The 24,884-nt window shown below is 36.1% G+C and overlaps 2 protein-coding genes across 5 annotated transcripts in view; one reads left to right on the top strand and one right to left on the bottom strand.

The window, feature by feature from the left end:
* The window catches only part of LOC109054788 (fer-1-like protein 6), a 23,341-nt gene extending 13,068 nt beyond the window's left edge, over positions 1-10,273 (top strand). The window contains exons 26-42 of the mRNA XM_042763421.1: positions 1-102; positions 313-435; positions 507-552; positions 666-710; positions 3,395-3,471; positions 3,580-3,708; positions 6,222-6,362; positions 6,744-6,871; positions 6,969-7,139; positions 7,234-7,388; positions 7,477-7,619; positions 7,730-7,814; positions 7,914-8,016; positions 8,429-8,670; positions 8,876-9,033; positions 9,262-9,362; positions 9,547-10,273. The exon at positions 1-102 is cut by the window's left edge and continues 23 nt beyond it. Coding sequence (XP_042619355.1) covers positions 1-102; positions 313-435; positions 507-552; positions 666-710; positions 3,395-3,471; positions 3,580-3,708; positions 6,222-6,362; positions 6,744-6,871; positions 6,969-7,139; positions 7,234-7,388; positions 7,477-7,619; positions 7,730-7,814; positions 7,914-8,016; positions 8,429-8,670; positions 8,876-9,033; positions 9,262-9,362; positions 9,547-9,727 — 2,130 coding nt within the window. The 3' untranslated portion in view covers positions 9,728-10,273. The remainder of the gene's footprint in view (positions 103-312; positions 436-506; positions 553-665; positions 711-3,394; positions 3,472-3,579; positions 3,709-6,221; positions 6,363-6,743; positions 6,872-6,968; positions 7,140-7,233; positions 7,389-7,476; positions 7,620-7,729; positions 7,815-7,913; positions 8,017-8,428; positions 8,671-8,875; positions 9,034-9,261; positions 9,363-9,546) is intronic.
* A 1,096-nt stretch (positions 10,274-11,369) lies between these two features.
* On the bottom strand, positions 11,370-23,544 carry LOC109054786. 4 transcript variants are annotated; one of them, XM_019072014.2, is made up of 7 exons: positions 22,719-23,505; positions 19,771-20,208; positions 14,731-14,778; positions 14,412-14,626; positions 14,164-14,323; positions 13,741-13,858; positions 11,894-12,032 (listed from the first exon to the last, which is right to left on the bottom strand). In XM_019072014.2, exons 1-6 carry the CDS (start codon positions 23,407-23,409, stop codon positions 13,755-13,757), a joined length of 1,656 nt encoding a protein of 551 aa, XP_018927559.1. In that variant the 5' UTR covers positions 23,410-23,505; the 3' UTR covers positions 11,894-12,032; positions 13,741-13,754. The 4 variants fall into 4 exon arrangements, with proteins under 4 accessions (XP_042619356.1, XP_018927559.1, XP_018927558.1 ...); XM_019072013.2 differs by lacking the exon at positions 11,894-12,032 and having other exon boundaries at positions 12,451-13,858; positions 22,719-23,508; XM_042763422.1 differs by lacking the exons at positions 13,741-13,858; positions 14,164-14,323; positions 14,412-14,626; positions 14,731-14,778 and having other exon boundaries at positions 11,370-12,032; positions 22,719-23,544.
* Between the last annotated feature and the right edge of the window lie 1,340 nt (positions 23,545-24,884).

Below are 24,884 nucleotides of genomic sequence, written 5' to 3' on the forward strand. Positions count from 1 at the left end.
AGTGTTGTGCCACTGCCTGATGAGGAGATCGCCATTGAAATAGAACAGGAGGAAATAATCACCCCTGCCCCTAAAACTGAGCCAGACTTCCAGGACAAGAAGGTTTGTTTTTTGAGTTGGATAAACAAAAAAAAATTGAGAAAACATCACATTAACACCGGTTACCAAATATGTATCTAAAACATCCTGCTTCCCCCCCCCCCCCCCAATTTAATTTATGGCCGATTCCTGAATGCACATATGTGCAAGTAGAAGCATATAAACACACATTTACCAATCTACTATGACTGTCAAACTCTTCATCAATGCCAGGTGTCGAAGAAGAGCAAACGAAGATCTTCAAAAAGGAAGAAACGCACCACAGCTGATGAGTCTGCTGATAACGTCATTGATTGGTGGTCGAAATACTATGCATCAATAGAGAAGATCCAACTGGTAAGCTTCCAAACTAGTTACATTTTTTTTTTTTGCTAACTAGATGTTTTATACCACAACTTCTTTCTTAGGCAAAGCAAAAAGAAAACAATCCATTTCCACTGCTCTTTGAAAATAGTAAGTGATATCTTGAGTTTATTCCAGAATCATTCTTGTCCTCTGGATCATGTACTGTAGACACATAATGCACCAGCTTTAGTCAAACATGATCACGTTATTATGTATTTCAGTATCTCCTCTGGAGAACATTATTTCTGAAGGATTGATCAGTCTGGGTAAGAATGACTGGGAGACTCTCCATTGCATGGCCCTCTTTCTTTGTTGCGGTCTACGGGATTGCAGAATGTTTTGTTTACTATGCAAACCATGTGCATTTGAATGGAATTAAATTGTCTATATATTCTTTTAAAACATAAAAAATTAAAATAAAATCAATGCTGCTTACACGAGAGATCACACAGCATTTTGCAATCCCAGTGAACCCAGATCTGCGCCTCTGTTTCTGGGTTTTGTACACATACACTACTTTTCTAAATTTTGGGGTCGGTAAGATTTTTTTATGTTTTTGAAAGAAGTCTCTTATGCTTACCAAAGCTGCAACATTGGTTACTTTTAATGTAATTTAAAATGTATTTATTTTTGTGATTTCAAACCTAAATTTTCAGCAGTGATGTATAAAGTACCTAAAAGCCATACTTTAGTAAAAGTACAGATATCTTACCAGAAAATGACTTTGGTAGAAGTTGAAGTCACCGTTTAGAATATTACTTGAGTAAAAGTCTTAAAGTATATGACATTTATTGTACTTAAGTACGAAAATACTTTTTTAAATCTTAAACATACTTAAGTATTGAAAGTAAAAGTACAAGTAAATGCAAAATGGAAAAGAAGCAAATAAATATATATAAAAATGTTCATACACAGCCTGAGTAGCAAGATTGTGTTCAATTTTATTTTGGGGTCAGAATAAGAAGCACTTCATCCGGTACTTAGTATCTTTCATTCCAGCATTAAGAAAACATTTCTGGAATCTGCATCTGAAATGGCATTTAGATGTATTTACACAGTTAATGTATCTCAGAGAGGACACGGATGCATTTAAACTGACATAAAACGTTGAATACTGATATTTGAAATAATTTAAAACGTGAAAGAAAAACCGCTAGTATGTGACAGCAAGTGACTGTCAATGAGTGAGTCATTGAGATTCAAACGATTCATTCAAACGGCTGATTCATTCAGAAACAAAGCATTTGACTTTGTTAATGAGTGAATCACTAAATCATCTATTCAACAGGTTTGTTCAAAAAGCTGATTCATTCAATAACTAAACACCATTGCTGAGAGACGCAAAACAGTGCTGTGAACTTTGTTTGGAACTAAAATTGAGCAAAACCAAGCAATATTATGTTTAACATGTAAGTTACTTATTGCTTTACTGAACTTGTATAAAATTATTATTAAATGTGTTCATGCTGATCTGCAGAAAAATGGTAGGCCTACTCTTTGTGTGATATAGATTAAGTTAACTATATTAAATTATAAAAATATAAAAAATATTGAAGCATTTTTGCCGTCTACAATTTAGAATGCCTGGAATTTTGAGTTTTAACAGACTAATAAATCAATGTTCTTGCACTCTGTGTGTGATTTGGTGATATAGTCTACTTGATAATATCCGATCACACATCATTACAACAACACTTACCATATTATCACAGACAATGCTGACACACACCCCACACTCGACTTGAATGGAAAATGAATCATCCGCGGTTGTGCACTCACTTGTTTGCATATGAGCATGAGTCTAACTTGCAAACGCCAGACCACTGATTCATCAAACCTGCTTTCCTGCAGTCTGTGTTCTTCTGAATTCTGACTATTTTGTAGTAAGTAACGAATATGCTTCGGGGAAATGTGTCGGAGTAAAAGTATACATTTTAATTAGGAAATGTAGTGGAGTAAAAGTAAAAGTTGGCTGAAATATAAAAACTCAAGTAAAGTACAGAAGTAAAGTAAAGTACTCCCAAAAAATACTTAAGTACTGTAAAAATTACTACTTTGTTACATTACACCACTGAAGCAGCCATTTCTCGTTCATCAAAAGTATGGAGATACTTGGTGCTCAAGACTTTTATCATGTTCATCAAAAGTATGGAGAAATATATGTATCAAATAAATTTAGCATTTGTTCCCTCACTCTAATTTAATTGTGGTCTTGAATTAAGAATTCATTCCCTGGGCTTATTGATTAGTTCACTCACTAATGAAATAACAAAACCAAAAATCATGGTTATGGTGAAATTAAGTAATGGGAATGAATTCTTAATTCTTGATACACACACACACACACACACACACACACACACACACACACACTGCCATTTTTATATAGTGTATATGTATGTATTTTTTTATAATCATTCTGTGCTCTTTAAAAAATAAACACACACACACACACACACACATATATATATATGTATGTATATGTGTGTATATGTATGTTGTGTGTGTGTATCATTCTGGGCTCTGTACAAAAGAAGATAAATTATTTAATATTTTTATATTATAAATGTCTTTACTGTCAATTTAATGTGTCCTTGCTAAATACAAGTGTTAATTTCTTTCAAAAACAAATCTTACTTACCCCAGATATTTGAATATTAGTATATAACAGTTTACTTATTTGCAGTGTGTAAATGCATTTATTGTGTTGTGTCTGGTCTGGTGAGGGTTAGCATGTCAAAAAAATTAAAATTGTTAATGGCAGGATGTTGGGAAGTTGGTTGTTGGTTGTATAATACAGTAAAAACTGCTGGTGGAAGTGATAAAAGCATATTTATTTATTCTTTAATTTAATTTTAATCTCTTAAAAGCTATTTACTTTACAGTCTTCTAGACTGTGTGTAAGTTATTTTGATATGCTTTTTTTTCTTCTTTTTTGTGATATCTTTAGTAACAAATATTAAAGACAAGAAAAAGGAGATTAATTACAAGAGTGTGATAGAACAGCCTGGGATTGTAACATTACAGGTAAAATGTGTCATTACAATGCTTGGTTTACCTGCAAATATTGTCTATACAATAAATAAGGATTTATCTATTAAATGGATGTGCAGTTTTACTTGTCAATCCCTTCAGGTGTATGACAAAGAGCTGGAGGCTGAGTTTGGGCCTTTTGACGACTGGGTTAAAACCTTTGAACTCTATCGAGGAAAGGCCAATGAGGAAGAAGGTTCTGCTGATGAAAGATTTGTCGGGAAGTTTAAGGTGAAGTGGTTTTGCATGAAGTACCGTTACATACATGGAGGCTTTTTAAGATCCAGTGCCCGGTTCCATGAAAGCCCTTAAGTACTTTGACTTAGGGGTATCCCTGAGGGGGAAAAATTCCTGAGGCAAGGGTTTTCTTTAAGAGCGTTGCAACAAACTTCTTAAAGTGTTTGTTCACCCAAAAAGGAAAATTAGACTGCATTTTACTCATCCTCGAGGCAACCTAGGTGTATATGACTTTCTTCTTTCAGACGAATCCAGTCAGATTTATATTAAAAATTTTCTTTGATCTCTCAAGCTCTATCGGATTTTGCGGGACTTTTTTCTGATTTTTGTGCAGTCCAAAAGGACATTTTTGCGGCCCTAAAACTGATTTTGCTTTTTTCAAAATTTGAGGTGCTATTTGCAGCATTTCTTATTGTTTTGCAGTAAAAAATACCAGAGACAACATTCTTCTAACACTGTTTTGACTTTTCTGACTTCGACAACCATTGTAGGGCTCCAGACTAACATTTGAGGAAAACCAGCACTAGTGCCATTAAGTTCTACAGAAGGTGGCACCAGCACCTGACAGTAAAGCACTCACCCTAATCACACATGTACACAGTCTCAGAGATGTCTATTTGATGTCTGCATTTACAAATGCAAGATGTATTTTTTAGAGTGTTTGCTCATCTGCAATATGTCTCTAAGACGTTTCCTGTCAGATGTCAAATAGACATTTATTACAATGCATGTAAAACTGCTTCTGAGACGTTATTCAAATTACACAGCAGATGTTTCCCAGATCTTTAGCAGACATCTTACAGATGTACTTGTGCTGTCTAGGTAATTGAGATGCAGATAAAATTAACTTTTATTACTGTCATACATAATGTCTAAATATAATTGAATAAATACAAAAATATATAAATATATACTGTATTAGGGAGTGGAAATGGCTAATAAGCCTATAAGTACTTCTCTGCAGTCAACTACTAGTGGTAATTTATTGTCTTTTTTATTTTTATATAAGTCTTTGCTTTCCTAAATCATGAAACTTTTAGTTTTATAAATGGGGGCAACCTATGAAGGATAAACAAATAATGTCATCACATTAAAAATAACTTTCAGATTTGGTTATGCTTAAAGCTTTGAAGTGCTGGAAAAAATTGTGTCAGGCATTTAAAAATACTCGAAAACATTAGACCATTTCTGCCACAAGCTGTTCCTGTAGTTTTACTAGGAATTGCCCTAAAGTGGGACACTGCCTAATGTGGGACACCTAAGATCTAGTGTTTGTAGCTCCCCCATAAATACACAAATGCCAGTGAAACTATGGGTTAGCCAAAGCTGTGGTATCATGTCATCAAAATCACATGACCTCTCTGATGTCCAGTCATATTTGAGGGCATAGCAATCATCAGACAGGAAGCACATTGTGTGAAGACCACCCAAAGGTCAGTGACATAGAGTTTGGACAAACTTGATGTTAAGGAGTATAAATTAATTTTAAACAAGACAGTCTTGTTACTTGTTGGTCAAATATGCTTATAAAATGTTTGTTCATCAAAATATAGTAAAAAAAAATTTATGTATAAACTATATATTTTTATCAAATTTCCTAGTGTCCCACTTTAGGAAATGTGTTTTCCAAAAGTGGGACAGTATGATGAGCCTAATTTAGGATAGTACTTCAGTCAGTCAAAAATGTGTGGTAGGGCATGTTTTGTGGGACAAACATGGTTACTATATATATTTTATATATTATGCAATATTAGAATGCTGTTACTGCAGATGTTTAAGAGACACCGTGTCAGACACTTTTTTTTATGGAAGGGCGCTTTTTATTTCACGTCTTTTGGACTGAAGCAATGCAACACCCGCTGACTGCAATGATAGAGCTTGAAAGATCAAAGACAATTTTTCATGTAACTCCGACTGGATTCGTCTGAAAGAAGAAAGTCATATACACCTACTGTAGGATGCCTCGGGGGTGAGTAAAACGCAGCCTAATTTTCATTTGTGGGTGAACTAACCCTTTAACTGTCACCCTTACCCAAGTGATTATAAGTGTTTCACTGTAGTTTTCTGGCAACATACTGCATTAGGTGCTGTAGATGCTATAGTTACTACATCTCACAATAAACAGAACATAAAAAAACACAAAAAAAACAACAAACAAAACCACAACTAAAATATTATATTTACGTAAAAAACAAAAAAAACATAAAACAAAAAAAAAAAACCTAAACCAAACTGAACTGTGTCGAGGCGAAGGATTTATTGATGGTCAAACCGATACTTTCTCAATAATTGTGTATCATTCATTGTGTATCATTTGTAGCAACGCTTAAGGGAACACTTAAATAATTAAGGGTGGATAATTCCTTAAGGTGATCTTAGGTTTTTTCTTGCATCCCAAGTTTCACTAAGGGTTCCCTTAACCTTAAAACCAAGCGATTAAATATCTCAACTCCTATCAAAAAACTGGGTACAGGTCATAGAATTTCCATCACTGATTGTGCCATCAGGGCAGGTTCTGTCTGTACAAGCTGCCTGAATCTGAGGAGGGGGAGGAGGATGGATATTTGGATTCTGGGCAGTTTAAAATAATCCAGGGTATTCCTCCAAACACTGGAGTGGACGTCCTTATCCGTGTATACATAGTTGCAGTAAGTGTAATTTTTGCAATTTTTGCTTATAGAGTATTGATGCTAATAAAAGTACTTATTGTTTAATTTTTGATAATAGTTACTTATTATTTGTTCATGTTTTAAAACAAGATAGATCTAGTTTCATTGATGATGGTTATTTCTGGTCTGTTACTGGTTTGACTAGTGGACCAGACAAACTCAGCTGGTCATGCTGGCCAACCAGCATGGGCTTTTTGTTTGTTTTGTTTGATGGAATGAATACTTTTTAGCTTATGATCATAAGTGACAGTAAAGACTTTTACAAGATTCTTATTTTCAAAACAAATGCTTTTCCTTTGAGCTTTCTATTCATCAATATTCACATGATACAGTCATTTATCAATCTCTTATGCATTTTAGGCCTTCAACCTGCACCCTGCAGACCCAGATGGCAAAGCAGATCCTTACATAGTGTTGAAACTTGGGAAAACTGAAATCAAAGACCGAGACAATTACATCCCAAAGCAGCTCAACCCAGTGTTTGGAAGGTGAACGAGCACAATGATTGAGAAATTCTCTACGAAATTCCACTAACTCTGTGTTTCTTTGTGGTTCATTCTCTCTTCATCATTCTCTGCTGTTCAGATCCTTTGAATTTCAAGCCACTTTCCCCAAGGAATCCCTGCTAACTATTCTCATCTATGACTATGACACTGTTGGTGGTGATGATTTGATTGGAGAAACACAGATTGATTTGGAGAACCGTTTTTACAGCAGGCATCGAGCTACCTGCGGCCTTCCTACTGAATATGCCATGTGAGTATTTACTGTATATCGTAACATTTTCATCTTCTCAAGTTAGTTTCATGCCCACCTTTGATGCATCAATTGATGATCTCATGTGACCTAGTGAGGGTTATAATGCATGGAGGGACTGCATCAAGCCAACAGACCTGTTGATTAAGCTTTGCAAAGAAAACAGACTGGACAACCCTCACTTTTCTCCAGGACGTATTACCATTGGAAACAAAGTTTTTACTGGGAAGACTGTATTTGCTGATGAAGGTAGGTCATTCTTTTGACGTACATCATGACATTGTTGATTAATAATTAAATGAGCAGTGTACCACAAGTATTTGCTGCTGCTTCTCAGATCAGTTGGTGGAGTCGTACGAGCACCTTGCTCTGAAGGTGCTGCAAAGGTGGTCTGAGATGCCCAATGGGGGTTGTAAACTTGTGCCAGAGCATATTGAAACTCGCGCACTCTACCTCAAGGACAAACCAGGAATAGACCAGGTGCTGTGTGTTGTTTAAAAGTTTATGTAACCTTAATGCACTATATATACATTAAGAGTAATTTGGGTGGTGGAGTGATTTTAATAATTGTGCATTTGCATGTTTCCCAGGGTCATCTGCAGATGTGGGTGGACATTTTTCCCATGGATATGCCTCATCCTGGCCCTCCTGATTACACCTCCCAAACCAAAACCAAAAGATAAAATACACCATACCAACTTACTTGTTCTTTAAAAAAAATAAACAGCAGTTTGACACATCTTTTGTTTTGTTTTTTTTTTTTTTGTTTTTTATAAAGTTATGAGCTGAGGATCATTATCTGGAACACTGAAGATGTAATACTGGAGGACACCAACTTCATAACAGGACAGCAGTCAAGTGACATTTACGTCAAAGGGTAATCGCAAAAAGTGTATCACAATAAACATAGACAATCTTTAATTATTTATATATTAAAAAGTTTCCCAGTATATACTACTGTTCAAAAGTTTGGGTTCAGTAAGAGAGAGAGAGAATAGTATATGGTTATATACAAAAGAGAAGAGATGTGACACTGAAGAGAGAGAGATAGTTTAAAAAAAAAATAACTGTTTTCAGTGTATTTTTGAAAGAATCCTAGTAATGATTTCCACAAAAATAAAATACTTAACGACACCAAATATACTAATGATAATGAAAAAACTTCTGAAAATGAAACGACCCCAAATTTTTGAATGGTAGTGTAGATACTGTTGAGAAGGAGAAATTTTCTGAAAATGAATGCTTTTGTGTTTTAAGGAAATGCTGGTGAATTTCATGTTTTTCTTTAGGTGGTTAAAGGGGCTTGAAGATGACAGCCAGGAAACTGATGTCCATTACAATTCTCTGACTGGAGAGGGCAACTTCAACTGGCGCTTTGTGTTCCCCTTTAACTACCTGCCGGCTGAGAAAGTGGTGGTGATACAAAAGCGAGAAAGCATCCTCTCTCTGGACAAAACTGAGCAGAAGATCCCCGCAGTCCTTGTTATGCAGGTGTGGGACTTTGAGAGGCTTTCTTCTGATGACTTCCTGGGTAAGAATCTCTTTTGTTTAACATGCTTACATTTGCATCCGTTTTATATGCATCACGTCCTGTGCTCTGTTGTCATTCGTGATGGGATTTGACTTGTGCTCACAGTCCCTCTACATCAGTAGCAAAAACACACAATGATACCCAAGAAACTTGGCTTAAAATATGTTATTAATACTTTATGGAGGTCAGTTTTATGTGTCCATAGGCTCAGTGGAGTTGGACCTACATGGGTTTCCACGTGGAGCTAAATCAGCTAAAGCTTGTAGGATGGAAATGCTGACAGAAAGCACAGAGAACGTCTCTATCTTCCAGCAGAAACGCTCCAAAGGCTGGTGGCCCTTCATTAAAGCTGGAGAACTCACAGTGTGTGAATTTAATTATTTCACTGAAAAAAAAAAAAGTGAATTAAACTCTGTGTAAAGCTCAATGGTTCCTTGTTTGCAAACAATCAAAACCTAAAATGTTGACTAATTTATTCTAAATATAATTATATGATCCGTTTGTTCTATACAAAACAATAGTAGGTATGGGAATGTCTTTACACAAACATGTGACCTAATAAAAGTAGTATTTCAACTTTTCTTTTCGTAGGGGAAGGTAGAAGCGGAGTTTCATCTGGTAACAGCTGAAGAGGCAGAGAAAAATCCAGTGGGACGTGCACGCAAGGAACCAGAGCCTCTAGAGAAACCAAAGTAATGTGACTAATACACTTATTTTAACATCTATTTCAGATGTTTTTATTCATAATATTACCAGGGCTGTCAATCAAATTAAAAACATATAGGCCAATATAATTAGAAAAACAAACTGACTTGAATTAAGGTAGTTCTACTGTATGTGAATTATTTCTAATATCAAACTTTGACTTTTCTCTAGTCGTCCAGACACATCCTTCTCCTGGTTTATGAATCCTTTCAAGTGCTTCTTTCACCTGATCTGGGGAAACTACAAGAAATACATCATTGCCGGACTGGTGCTTTTGATCGTGACCTTGTTCCTGGTTCTTATCTTCTACACCCTACCAGGGGCCATCAGTAGTAAGATAGTCAACGGGTAATCAAACACCCTGATTAAGTAACTGGACACAAATGAGCAGCACAAATGTATCTTGTTGTTGTTGCTTTAATGAAGCACACATTTAAATGCTTGATCTGCAGGTAGAACATATCAGGCTTTGCTGATTTAAGGAACAATTTTTATTTAATATGCACCAGCAAATGTAACATCCACACAACATTAAATGCTTAAGAATCTTTAAACAGCATAAAACACTGAATATAGCACACGAAAACTGTAGGAAACAAATGTTTTATTAATCACATCCTACCCTCTGTAAACTGTCAGACTGTGTTCTACTTGTAGAGCTTTGAAACTAGATAAAAGATTATGAAGTGACTTTCAAAATGACAGCAATAATCCAAAAATGAATATTTGTGTGAATGCAGTGACATAAAACAAGCGAGCACAACCCCAACGAGTTGATGTAAATTTGGGATTGTTACAAAGGGTTTAAATAATTTTTTTTCAGTCTTTGTGAAACACAGTGTATTGTCTTAGGTTAAAACCAGAAATGATCTAAAAAATTATAAAGTGATTTATTCTCAGCTCATTGAAATTTCTTGTTCTTTTCAGAATATTAATTAAACTGAATTTAAATGTAGCACTGGTAGTATGTTTAATATAATGAAGTAAGAAATGTAGCTTTATGAAGTTCAGATTCAAAAACCAGAATAAGTCTGAAATGTCAATATAGTATTTCAGTTATTTTTAGTGTGGCTTTTGATCCTTTAAGCTCCGGCTCTTGAATTATGGAAGCAACAGTCACAATACATGATGTGCACTTTTTTTGTAAATCACTTTGGTAAAAAAAAAAAAAAAACTAAGATAGCTTTAAGTGAATCAATAACCAAAACTGATACGGCTATAAAACTCATATTTTCCCCATTACTGACACAATAACTACTCGTGAGCATTTTATCAGAAAAATATTCCATACCTTTTCATACTAAAACATACCATTACATCAACCACCAAAACAGAGACTAATTTCCAGAAACTATAAACAGCATTCACCGCTTTTTCTGTTAAACCACATTTGCCTGCTCAAAATCGAATACGCATATCAGCTTACACAGCAATTTTGCAATGCGTGCTCATTTAGAAAGCACTGGCATAAAAAATGTTTTGGTCAACAAAAAAAGTCGACATGGTTATTGCCAACAATGCGGTTTGCTAGAAAACATTTAGGTAAAATTTGGGTAAATATAATTATATTTTAATGATTGAACCAAATTAGTATTTCAAACCACCCTGAACACTGCAGTCAAAAATACAGATGAAAAACATTTCCGCAAGCACGTGAGCGATCATAACCAGGGCAGTCATGCTGACATTGTTTTCTATGAAAAAATGTCAGTTTCCACTGCATGCAGAGCACAAATTTCTTCACCGATGACCACAATATCCTTGGAAAATATTTTTTTTACTTTACTTTTTACGTTATTTAGCTCAGTTAAATTTAGAATGCATTTAAGAATGCAATTTGAGTTGTTTAATGTTAGTAAATAACCAGTTTTATTCTACTCAATTTGGATTCAGTTCAAAAAAAAAACAAAAATGTTTTTTAAAATACCAAAATTTTTCATAAAACATGATTTCACAACATCATTATGATTTTTTTTTAATAATTATAATATAGTATTAGGAAAAGTGCCTCGCTTTGTAAAATGTTACTTTGTTAACGATTAGGATGACCACAACTCAGTGCCGCCATTACTTAGTGTGAGTTTCCACCAGGAAGTAAACACTGCATCATTGGTAAGTTGATCTCGGTGCAGTGGTTCTGTGGTGTGATAACGCTGAGGGGCCAGACGGCATGAGACCCTCACTGATGGCGTGTGCCGCTGCTGATTGAGTAGGACTGGGCCCCAGCTGCAGCAGCAGGTTATATGTGGCAGTCTCTGACAGTCCCCTTCTCAATCCAAGCCCACCGCGCGGCGCCGTCACTCCGCCTCGCCTGTGGGTGGAGATCAGGCCTCCACGCTGGGCAGGTGAACTCTGCACAGGGGCTCCGCTAAACTGCGCAGCCTGCGAGGCCATCAGACAGGCTTGTAATTTGCGTTTGGCACGCCAGCGGGCCACTCGAAGACGAGTCTTTTCCCTTCGTTCCCTTACCAAGTCTGCAAGTAGAGCCTGCGGTAGAGTCTGCTCCAGCTCACGGCGTCGGTTTGTACTAATGCCTCGGTTTGTGTTATGGCCTCTCAGAGTTCGGCTGCGTTTGTATTCTTCATACAGATTCAGGTCCTTGCGTCTCGGACGCACCTGCTTTTGGACCCCTACCACAGACAGCTGAGAGTCGTCATCTAAATACAGAGAGAGATTACATATATTAATAAAAATATACAGTATTTTAACTAAATATTGAGGCATTTCACACAAGTAGAAAGTAATGATTTAAAACACCTTTACTGTTTTATATGATGTTAATATGATGCATTTGTGCACTGGTGTTTACACCAGTTATTATCATTAACTAAAACTATTACTAAAATCATAAAAAATATTTAAATAAACAGCTAGTTGCCAAAGCAATATTTCCCATTTTAATTTTTTATAGATTTTATACTTAACTAAGAAAACTTGAAATAATAAAACTATATAGAAATATATATATATATATATATATATATATATATATATATATATAAAAAAATTTAAACTTCGAAAATAAAAACAGAAAATACATTAAAAAACTAAAAATAAAAAATAAAAACTAATAGTATATCAATGATAATATTTGACCCAAGCCAACTGAAACCCATCTCAAAATGTGATTTCAGGAAAGAGCTAAAAAAGCTAAACTAGACTGAAACACCCTTATGAGATACACACAATGAAATATTACAGAAGCCTTTGTTTATTTTAACACATTAATAAACAGCCAGGGTTTACTCTTAAAACAATGCCACATGCCAAGTCACACGGTGGCACAAGAGATCACTTTTTGTATGAAACTCACGAACCGGCAGATCAGTTGCAATTCTGTGCATGACGCAGCTTCGACATGAGGTGAAAACATGGTTTCTTATGTTACACATGTCAGCTTTTTCCTCTCCTCAAAACGGTTTTGGCTGCTTACTGCAACATCACATCCTGTCAGTTTCCTGATAACCGGTAACCCTAAGTATATTCTTATCAATGTTTGCTGAGCAAGTTTCATATACACTATTGACCAAGATATGCATTTGGTTTTACACTGTAACCTCACATGTAATTTATATTTTTATCATATTTTCTTATATCACATTAATTTAAGGATTACATATAATATTTGTACTTTCCACACCAAAGGACAATTTAAAACTAGTTAAAGCAAAAGATCTTTTAAAATGTTTTTTTAAAACTTCTTTAAATTCTAAACTTTTTCACTTAAAATCTTGGAAAAAAAAAAGAAAAAAAACTGACGATGCACACTCAGAAAAAAAGGAACAACTGTTGTCACTGTAAAATGTACCATTTAGGTACACATATGTACTGTACACTTTAGGAATTAATATGTACTTTTACAATATAAACAAAAACTCTCAGGAATGGATGCCCCATGTGCATGAGCTTTTAAGGTGTTTTTTGCTTTAATGTTCTTTATTTTAAGAAAAAGTTATTGCATTTTCCACCTCAGGCCCAAAATAACATTAACATAAGTTATTTTATGTTGTCCACTAAAAAAAAAAAAAAAACCTTCAACACATGTTTCTGTATTCTACAGAAATATTCAATAATGCCAAAGGATAAAAAAAAAAAAAAAAAAATACTGGAATTTACTGATTACTTCAGATACAGACAATTTAACACTAGTTAAAGAAAAAAAATCTTAACTTTAAAATATTTACTTAAAATCCTTATGTTGATTTAAAATAAAAAAAAAACTGACATCGATCATGGACATGTTAATAACCCTATTCCAACTACTCTAAATCATTTTGACTTATAAACAACAGTTCAAGTAATTATTAAATGGTTTATTTAACAGTATGCATTCTCTGTACAAGCAATGTATAAAACAAAACTGACATTTTTACAACAGATTATGAGGATGTCCTCCCTGGAGCCAAACGGAGGTAATCTTTGATACATTTCTCTGCCTCCGCTTCTGTGGGAGCCAAAAGGACAGTGTTCCTCATAGCTGCAGCTGTGTGTTAAAAAGGTCAGATTACTAGTTTACCAAGAAGCAAACCAACTTTTTTATTTCATTTATTACTGAACATAGTATTGCTGAACTAGAGCAGACAGGCCTGACTGTGCATATGTATACAATTGTAAAATTTTAGTGAGCACAAGTACAAGTTTTTGAGCATTTCCTTGCAAATTTTACAATTAAAATATATTCACATGCAATTTGACTGAGATGTTTAATTACAACAACAACAAAAAATTCACTATGATATCACTATAATACTTTTATCCATTAAGGTGTTCTATTAATTTTGGATATACCTATTATTAGTGATCCAATATTTGTCTTTCTTAAGCCTCGCTTGTCTCCCCGTCCGCACCAGTTGAGCTGTTTGGCCACATTGGAAGCAAACACTTTGGTGCAAATTCTCCATATGGTCTTTTTCATAGTTTGACCTCCACTAACAGACAATCTGTTCACCTAAAACAGAAATTACATATAGATTATAAATAAAAGTTCTCCAAAATTCCAGTCACTTCTTTAACTGCATAATTCCAACGAATCTTACCAATTTTTGCATCATCGCTCTATCCATAAGTCTTTGCTCCAATTGGTCAAGATCCTCCATTGACATCAAAGGCAAGACACAATCCTCTTCCTCATCCTCCATTTGCAGTGGAGGCACAAAGCACCTGTTCCCCACAAGACACTGAACCAGTGCAGTCAGGTGATTGATTTTCCAGTCCATTTCTCCCTGTGACTCGAGAATGGCCCTCTCTGCAGCTGCGATACCACAGATGATTTAGCAGGGGACTTCCACTTGTAAAACTAAATATTTAAAAATGTATGAGTTTAACTGTGACTGTTTTTAAAATGATTAAACTTACCTGTACATTGATTATTTTCAAAACTCCCTGGACTCACATCTGACATAGCTGTAAAAACAAATGTACAAACATTAAAACTTCAAGTTTGTAAATGGTGTGTGTGTGTGTGTGTGTATATATATATATATATATATATATATATATATACATACACACACACACACACGCATACAAGCTGGAAACATCCCCTTATTCTAAAAGTATTACTAGATTTAGGTTAAAGTTGTGTCCCCAGGTATTTCAACTCTTGCTATCATAACTCTCTTTATTTAAATGTGTTATAAGTCACAGAATTATGTCTATATTGCAACATCATCTGTTCATGAAGTAAACTGTGCAAGGACATGTCTTTAATATAATTGTGTATATTTCTTAGTTGGGACAAACTTTTAATATTTCAACCCTGTTACCATTTTGTACAGCAAACAACTCATTATTGAAAACTGAGTATTTGTAGAATGTAGGTCTCCACATTGAATTCTTCTTTAAATAAGGATCTAGTGTCATTTTCTTTACCTGTCTAACTGAACTGTGCAACTGTCAACCCTGTTTCAGTCAACCCTGTTACCTTTACAACAATTTTCCCAAACCTTGAAACGGTATATTATTGTGAATTTAAAAACACTATTCTGTCTGACAGAATGTTGAAAAATGGAGAGAATTTTACTTTGGAAATGAAAAAGTGCAAAGTGAAAAAAGGTTTTGTTTTAAACCCATGACTGTCAGTGCAGTAATCAGAAGTCTTCATGTCAGAGTGACGTTTAAAGTTCAAGTAAAGCAGCTAGACTCACCTGTTCATGTTGATGCATTTCTCTTGTGATCCCCATCATGGAATGACTTGCGATGTGTAAAATCATGAACAGCCATGTAGTGGGGAAAAAAATGTGTTTCTTCAAATACAGTAATTGTTTTTAATTCTGATAATGTGTATTTTATGACAAAAATCAAACATGAACATTAACTAGAAAGGATCATCAGTCTCACTGTGTTCAAAATAGTTTTCAGTGATCTGGGCCATGTTGTAAAAAGTGTAAAATTTAATGATGCAACTTTTATTTTTATGATTGTTTGAATGCTCAGTAAGATGTTTATGCTGATCTAAGGAATATTTTCCCACCTCAGGCTAAAGTTTTATATTTATTTCATGTTATATATATATATATATTTTTTTTAAAAAAACCATGTGATTCAGTATTGTACATAAATATTTAGTAAAGCCAGGTATAAATTATTATAATTTACTGATAACCTCAGACACAGTACACTAAATACACAGAATATTACAAAAACAGTGATGGGAAAAAAGTAACAGGGTTGAATGCAGTTCAACAGGGTTGAAAATGATAACAGGGTTGAAGTGGCTACTGTTGGTGAAATATACATTAATTGATTCAATCATTCATCCATTCATTCATTTAAACATTAACAAGTCATTTACATCGTAACTAATAGTATAATACATATAATTCAAAAAATATAGAGTAAAATTAATTTTGCATAGCCCACAAATCTTTGTGAACTGAAATATGTCAAAATGCCACATTGTTCAATGAAGGTTAAGGTCCATCATAAACAAAATTTCGCACTCAGCCATCCCTCTTTCAGTTACAACTAAAATATTGTTCAGCTCATTGGCTTGGTCACAAGTCATCTAGGGGAGCCTCAATGTTGTTGCACTCCAGTGCTTCTCAAGTGCTTTGTCGACCACCCCGCTTTTAAGGCTATTCTGGCCTCGATAAGGGCCCTGATGAGTTTCCATGCACCTGGGATGTCCTGACCCTGACTTATCAGTCCGTCTGTCATCTACTTCAGGGTTGCAGCAACACCATCAGACTGGATTCGGGATTGTCTGGAGAGGAAGCAATTATTTTGAAAAACCTCCTCTTCTGTCGTTCTTTGGCATCTCTCCACTGCTTGCGCCTCCATCTCTGTGCCTTCTCACACAGGTCACCAATTCTCTTCTTTTTCCCTGTCTCAACATCTCTTCTCCACCTCTCTCGCTCATTCCTGAGGTACTTTTCCCTGCGTACCGGGTCAGCATCCCTTCTCGCCCTGTACTCTCTCTGTTTTTCAGCAGCTGTTTTTGCCATTACTGTGTCTGAAAAAAGGAATCCAATATGAAGACTTGCTCAGCTTCTCCATATTCCAAAAAGAATAGATTATTTTAAAACTCAGCATCACTTGATCATATGTAGGAATTAATCATATGTACAAGTTGAGAGCTGAATTACATTTCCTGATGTCAATTCATATGACGCCTTTGTATGTATTGACAGTACTATTTTATAAAAATGTAGATACTGTGACCTTTTCAACCCCGTAATGACCATCATTCTGAATTACATTTACAGATGTTTCAGGATCAAATGCTACAGGGTTGAAGTTCAGTGTAAAATGACTTACTACAGCATCAGTGTCACTGCAGTACTTGAAATTATTCAGACCAAAATATTGATCTTGGAGAAAAGAAAAAACATGGAAGGTACAGATCGTGTGGATTGCGGTAACTTTGCAACTGGTATGAAAGCAATATAGTCTTAAGTTCATGAAGTTTATCATTGCTGCTGGTCTCTGTAGAAACTACCTTCAGAAAGTGACCTGCAGTATTAGCATCTCTTTTGTAACATCCATGGCAAGCTTTGATAGTAAAAACCACAAGTACAAGTGAAGATAACCATGCTTTTTCATTTATTGTGCATTCTCTTCTTTCTGCAGTGGTAAACAGCAGCTGTTAGCCCTCACAGACTTCAGTTCAGAGTCAAATACCATGTGCAAAGAGGTCTGCGGCTGCAGGCTTTGGCCCACTTAATGAAAACCTAGTGGAAAAACAGAAATCTACCACTAACCACACTCACCTCTAGCTTATAGCTTATCTCTTGATTAAAGTAGAGAACACATTTTTGTCACACATTTTTTGTTAAATAGATCTCTGATATTATTTTATGATATTTGTGTCACAAAGAAAGTCATACAGGTTTTCAACAACACGAAGGTGAGTACATTTTTTTCTTTTTTGTGAACTATAGCTTTAAAAAAAATGCAAAAACAAAATAGTTTTAATAAAATTTTATTTTTGAAAAAAGAAATGTAAAACTGAATGAATTAGCACATGCTGTCTAAACCTTTCTTTTCTGAGGTGTCAATCTTTTTTCTAGGTGGATGGACTTCTGGTTACTGACGTAATTCCTGTTAGTGGGGTTTGCTTTGTGTAAACAGAACCTATGTGGTGTCCTAGACCTAGCATGTTCAAGTGTACTTTTTGTGGTTTTGTGCATATGTACTTAAAAGTGGGCACACAATTGTTTACTTGCAAAATTGTTTTGGTTAATCACACAGTTACACTAGTTTTTACGTAAAATTCTAAAAACTTTGTCTTGATTGCCTTTGAGTTAAACATTCAATCATTTTTATAGTAATTTTTTGGTTCATGTCCACTTGGAAAATCAGATTAAAACTTTTCCTTCAAGCTAATAATTTTAAAAACCAAGCTTTTCAACAAAGCGGCTGCCACAGTATACTAAGATGGTAAGCATTTGATCGTAAATGAGTTTGTTAAAATCAGTTTAATAAAAACTTCATACCGTCATTCTTATTCCCTTGTCCAATTATTAAAACACATACATATATATATATATATATATACATATATATATACATATACATACACATACATATACACACACACACACACACACATCTATTTACAGATTTATTATTTTTGAAGTGTGAAGTTTTTATGCATTTAAAAAAAAAAAAATGTTAGTACACCATAGTTGTTTTGGTGACATGTAATTTTAGGGAGTTCACACTGAGCGTGAAAAAGCGAAACGAATATCGGATGCGATGACGCGCTGGAATAAAACCGATTTCTATGGATGCACCGCGAACATTCGCACACCGAAAATGCAATGTTTTCAAACCAGTCTGGCGAATCTTTTCAGTTTTGCAAAGTGAAAACACGACCCGTCCAATAAGATTTGAGCTAGGATCACATGACCAGAGCAGCTGCTGTTGCACAAAAAGTCAAGAGTGGTGGCACTGTTTCGAAAACCACTGTAAACAAACATCGTAGAAGAGTATCCCGGATAAGAGAAGAGAGTGGGTGCTGAGTTCTTGTTATCGTTGGTATTTGAGAACAGATTTATTCTCACATGTTCTTTATACAGAATAACAATAGGTACGTTTACATGGACACTTTTTGCTTCCATCGGAATGAATTCATTCTGATTGACGAATCCAAAAGTAGTTTACACTGGGGTCCTAATTAGGCGACGACCAGCACATGAACTGTTGTGCTGCTTAACGTTACTTAAAAAAAAAAAAAAAAAAAGTAGTAAAAGTGCCCCTTCCCGCACCCAAAACTAGTCGTCTGTTGATGAGTCTTAAACAAGGACTGGTGGGACATGGTCCTGTTCCACTTCACATACGCTGAGTGAAAGGGGAGTTTTATGATGACAGGACACTTATTTATGACGCTTTATTCGCCTGGAAGAACACCTCGTTCCACGCGTCATACGTCATTACACTATTTCTACGTCACTGCGCATGCGCAGTTTGCATGTTTACATGTGACTTTTTTATTCTGATTGTGCTTCTAGTCCAATAACAATCGGATTAGTAGGGTCCTTGTAAACACAGCTATTTCTATTAATTGTCCACTGAATTATGTGATCGGTAGAGGAAATACATTAATAATTACATTTTCAAGTGTAGCTTGATGCCAATTGTACTTCTAATTATATTTTAGGGTGTAGCCTATTCTTGTAAGCATTATAGATAGTTTGTTTCTGGTGTAGAACCTCGTTTATCTTAATTTAATGCTGTATATTGAGCAGCGGATGATGTTAAATCCATTTACGAGATACATATGAGGAAAAATGCATTGTTGGTCGGCGCCACCTAGCGTGCGAGCTTGAATTAGCAGGAGGCGAACGATCGTTTCGCGTTCGGTGCGCTCAGTGTCTTAAGAAAGGCATTACTATCTACATGTTCATAATATCCCAAATAAACCAGTGCAGAAATTTTAAATTTTATACTTACAGGTAGCTGGGTCCACACTCATGAATGCTGGGAGTGCAAAGTCTGCTGAAGTGCTTGGACTCTGAAGAGCTTGAAATGATGCGGGTAGATCTAGTGAGACCCCGAGCTCTGGTTCTCCCGCTGGCTGGTGAAGTTCAGGGTCAGAATATTCAAATCTAGGGATGTTGCCAGATTCTGCGTGTTCATCCTTCACACAGACTATTTCAACCTCAGCTTCCTCCTGTTTGATTTTAAGTGAAGGTGCTCCAAATCCCACTGTGCTTGTAGTTTGGGATGATACACTTTCATCTGCCATCATGGGTGCAGAGAGGACGCTGGTGTCCGGCGTGTCTGAGTGCCCAGTCTCTGCAGAGGTGAGAGGGTTCTGACCCCATACTGGATCACTGGTCTCAGACAGAAGCGCCTGACTGTCCACCAGATGAGGGCTTGAGATATCAACTACGAAAACAACACAAGTCACTTTCTGTTGAGTTGAGGGAAAACATTAGGAAAGAATGATAATAATACTCACTGCTTTATTGAAACATAAACATAAAACTCTGCTTTATTAAACAGTCATATAACAAACAAAAAAAAGTATATAACTTAACATTAAGAAATAATGAAAGACATAAATCATCTGGTTCATGGCAGGGCTTCAAATTTGGAAAATAAAACCTCCGATGAATAAAAACACATGACATATCACACCGGGTTACTATTTATTTTCCAAAAATAAATCCAATAAAGAAAAGCCATGTGTGACAAATGCAGGACACCCTATGATTCAGTTGCTTGTAGATCCACTTTTAGCACCAATAACTTAATCAGTTTCTGTATGACTTTATCAGTCTCTCACATTGGTCTGGGGGCGTTTTGGCTCACTCTTCTTTACAGCGTTGCTCCAGTTTATTGAGGTTTGTGGGCATTTGTTTATGCACAGCTTTCCACAGCATTTCAGTCAGGATGAAATCTGGACTTTGACTGGACTGCTGCAACACCTTGATTCATTTAGTTTTCCAGCCGTTCTGTTGTAGATTTGCTGGTGTGCTTGGGATCATTGTCCTGTTGCATGACCCAATTTTGGCCCAACTTTAGCCATCAGACGAATGGCCACACATTTGACTCTGGAATACTTTGGTATACAGAGGGGTTCATATTCGACTCAATGACTGTGAGGTGCTTAGGTCCTGTGGCTACAAAACAAGCCCAAAATCATCATCCTCCACCTGCATGTTTGTCTTCTGGTATGAGGTGTTTGTGCTGAAACGCTCTGTAAGCTTTCACCAAACGTGGCGCTGTGCATCGCTGTGCATGGCCAAAGATCTCCACTTTGGTCTTGTCTGTTCAACGGACATTGTTCTAGAAGTCTTATGGTTTGATCAGATGCAGCTTTGCAAACCTAAACTATCCTGCCATGTTTTTTTTTGTTTTTTTTTTTTAGAGAGAGAGGAGGCTTTCTTCTGGCAACCCTTCCAAACATGCCATACTTGTCTAGTCTTTTTCTAATTGTACGGTCACAAACTTTATTATTTAAAATGTTAACTGAGGCCTGTAGAGTCTGAGGTGTAGTTCTTGGGTTGTCTGCAGTTTCTCTGACCAAGGAGTGAATTTCCTGGGACGTCCACTCCTGGGAAGATTGGTGTCTGTCTTGAATGTCTTCCACTTGTGAATAATCTTCCTCACTGTGGAATGATGGACTTCAGATTGTTTGGAAATGACTGTACCCTTCCCAGATTGATGGCAGCAATAATTGCTTCTCTAAGAACGTCTTTCCTCTTTGCCATTGTGTTAACACACACCTGAAGGCTCCAGACCAGCAAACCACCAAATCTTCTGCTTTTATGGAGCTGCTCACGTTTGCTGATGATCAGTTAATCAAAGGTATTTGATGAGCAGTGCCTGGCCATTACTTACCATCTTAATTCCCAAGTTAATAGTAAGTGTGTCCTTAATTTGTCACACATGGCAGAGTGTGATATGTCATGTGTTGTTGTTCATCTGAGGTTTAATTGTCCAAATCTTAAGCCCTGCCATTGACCAGATGATTTTTTTTATTCTGTCCTCACATTTTGAGCCCTGTCACTTCTTAAAAAAAGAATATGCTTCTGTAACTATTACAATACAATAAAAAAGTGCAGTTAATAAAAGGGTTTGTGTCATGTAAACAACTGTCCTTGCATATCCATATGGGTATTTGTTTATTGTTTGTGCATGTTTCTTTAAAGGTGCCTGTGATATATGTCTTGTGATATTTGCTCGTATCATTACTGACAATGGGATTGTCTGGTAAGTCCTGTTACGCAGCTTTTAAAAATGAGTATGCGTGTTATACTTTAAGTAGGTATTACTACAAAAATGTACGTGTATACAAGTGTAGTCCATAGTTTGAGAAATTATAATATGATTATTTACATAATAGCATGAAAATTAACAGGATGGAACAAGAGTTTAAGTTAGCCACTGCTCAGTGAGGCATTGACAGTCAGCTTACATGACATATACATTTTGACAATCATATAAATTTCTGTAATTTATTTAAATATAATTCAATGTTTAAAGAGTAAGACAAACCAACTAATACAGCAAAAGATAACAAAAGACATGCACTGTTGTCTCCAACAAAAATTGTCACATCCTGCTGAATGATAACAGGATGGAAATTAAAACCGAGGAAACTGATTACCAAATAAATCGATATAATGACCATAACGAAAAAAAAAAAAAAAAATTCTAGATATGTTTTTATCCTAGTGGCAAAAATGACATGAGCCACTCAAAACAGATTTATGATTTTTTTTTTTTTTTTTTTTTAGTCTTGTGTGCACTTGGTTGTGATAGTGTTGCAAAATAAAGTTACCTATTTTCATATTTTGATTTAACACATTTTGACATGCATGATGTGAATATGGAAAAGTACTGCATAGCGCAGATTACCTATACATGTCTATTAAGGGGGCGTTTCATACCTTTATGAACTGATGATCCATGGATCTCTTCAATATGGACATCAGCAATGTGAATCTCACTTCTTACTGTTTCTTTGGACATGTGCATCTGCTGTCTCACCCATGAGGGTCCAGCTACAGGGGCTGGCTCAGAGGGTCTGGGTCTGGGACAGGGGTCTGGGGTTTTGGCACACACTGACACAGTGCTCGTCGGCCCTCTTCTGCAGTGCAGCCCTGTGGATGTTGTAGCCATGTCTCCATCTCCCTGATACAGTCTATGGTTGGGGTCTTTAGCAGACAGGACGCTGATGTACTTGCGCATGGTTTTCATCTGACAGCGGGACGCCTCCAACATCCTCCTGATGTTCTCATTCTCCTTCTCCTTAGCTGTCATGTCACGTTTGATCTCCTCAAATTTGAGCCCGACCACCCGGATCATCTCTCCTAACACGGTCTCCACCGCGACGTTCACGGCTTTCTCGATAACAGCGCCCATCTGGCCCCGCATCAGAGAGATGGTCAGATTCACATCCATGCTGACGGGCGCAGATCTGATCAGGGCCAAAAACACACGTGCGAGCTGAACGCTTTGACTGGCCGATCGATATTCGAGTATATTTGTGCAAAACGTACGTTTTTCAAACAAATGCTCGGGCTCCGTCCGCCATTGCCCGTGCAACGACAACACACTGAGACGGAGCAGGAATCGCATCCGGTTCAGCGGGAGCGTTAACCCTCTGTGGGAAGCATGCAGTGATGTGAGATGCTGCTTCTTATTTTTTCCCTTTCGTTTTTGGTATGGCAAGATTGTGTGCATGTAAACATCCAAGGGAAAATCTCCACAACTGGATTCAGAATAATAAGCAATCAGAAACGCAAATGTTTTAAGTTTTCATCAGTCACAAAAATTTAAAATACACCCTAAGTTCTCAAAAACAGATGTTAAAATGTCAACAGTTAACTATCGGATGAAAATATACATGTTTACATGAAACGAGTGGATGTGGTTTGAGGTTGAATGATATTGTAAATAGCTTGGCTCATATGTCGCAGCTTCTGCATGATGTGGAAATTATGCACATGAGAGAGATGCGAAAGCGTGGGCCTGGGCTATATGCTGTCTTTTTTACTGGTAAGTCTGAGTTTGTTCCACAGAGTTTGATGGTGCCATCAAAGTTTAATTGTACGTCATCAAAAGATCCTTTTTCTAGTTGCTATTATAAAAGACTGTCATATTTGTTGACATTATACACTGAACTCATATATTCAGAGGCATGTTATCTCTCACTATCAAGAATTATGACCAGACATGCTCATATTGTGGCATTCATGCATATGAAAGTGTCACTCCACAATACAGTAGCAAAATATATAAATATGTATAGCATTTTTATGTTATATTAATCAGTTTCTAACCTTCCTTAGGAAAGGATATGGACCAGAAGACTGCAATTACTAAATATTTAGACAGACTTAAAGAAGTTACAGATCTATACACGTGCTCTTGTTATTTCAGTTATTTTGCCTTTAATGTAATAAACATGTGCAAACTATATACTTGCTTTTGTGAATTTGTTTTAATGTTAATTACACTGTGCATGCTGTCTCTTTAATACCGCAGGGTTTATATACATGTTGCTGCTGATTGGGCTGACATTTTTGACACACCCACCATATGAGAAAACGTATCTCAAACCCCGCTGCACACCGTTTCCAGGAAACATGTTGTTTAAACCGGAAACCGTAGCAAAACCTTGTGCACCAGTTTGAGCTTGAACCCCCTGATTGGCCACCCCAGGTGTCACCCCAAAATTTATACGCTACTATTAGTTTCTTTGGTTAATCGTACTGAAAGAAGCATTCATTTAAGCCTTTAAAGGGATACTCCATCCCAAAATGAAAATTTTGTCATTAATCACTTACCTCCATGTCATTCCAAACCCGTAAAAGCTTCGTTCGTCTTTGGAACACAATTTACGATATTTTGGATGAAAACCTGGAGGCTTGAGACTGTCCCATAGACTGCTAAAAAAATAGCAGTCTCAAGGTCCAGGAAAGTATGAAAAGCATCGTCAGAATAGTCCATCTGTCATCAGTGATTCAACCGTAACGTTATGAAGCAACGAGAATACTTTTTGTACAGAAGAAAACAAAAATAACCACTATTCAACAATAGCAGTGCGCAGG

Source organism: Cyprinus carpio, chromosome A9, assembly GCF_018340385.1.
Source record: "Cyprinus carpio isolate SPL01 chromosome A9, ASM1834038v1, whole genome shotgun sequence".
Classification (NCBI taxonomy): domain Eukaryota; kingdom Metazoa; phylum Chordata; class Actinopteri; order Cypriniformes; family Cyprinidae; genus Cyprinus; species Cyprinus carpio.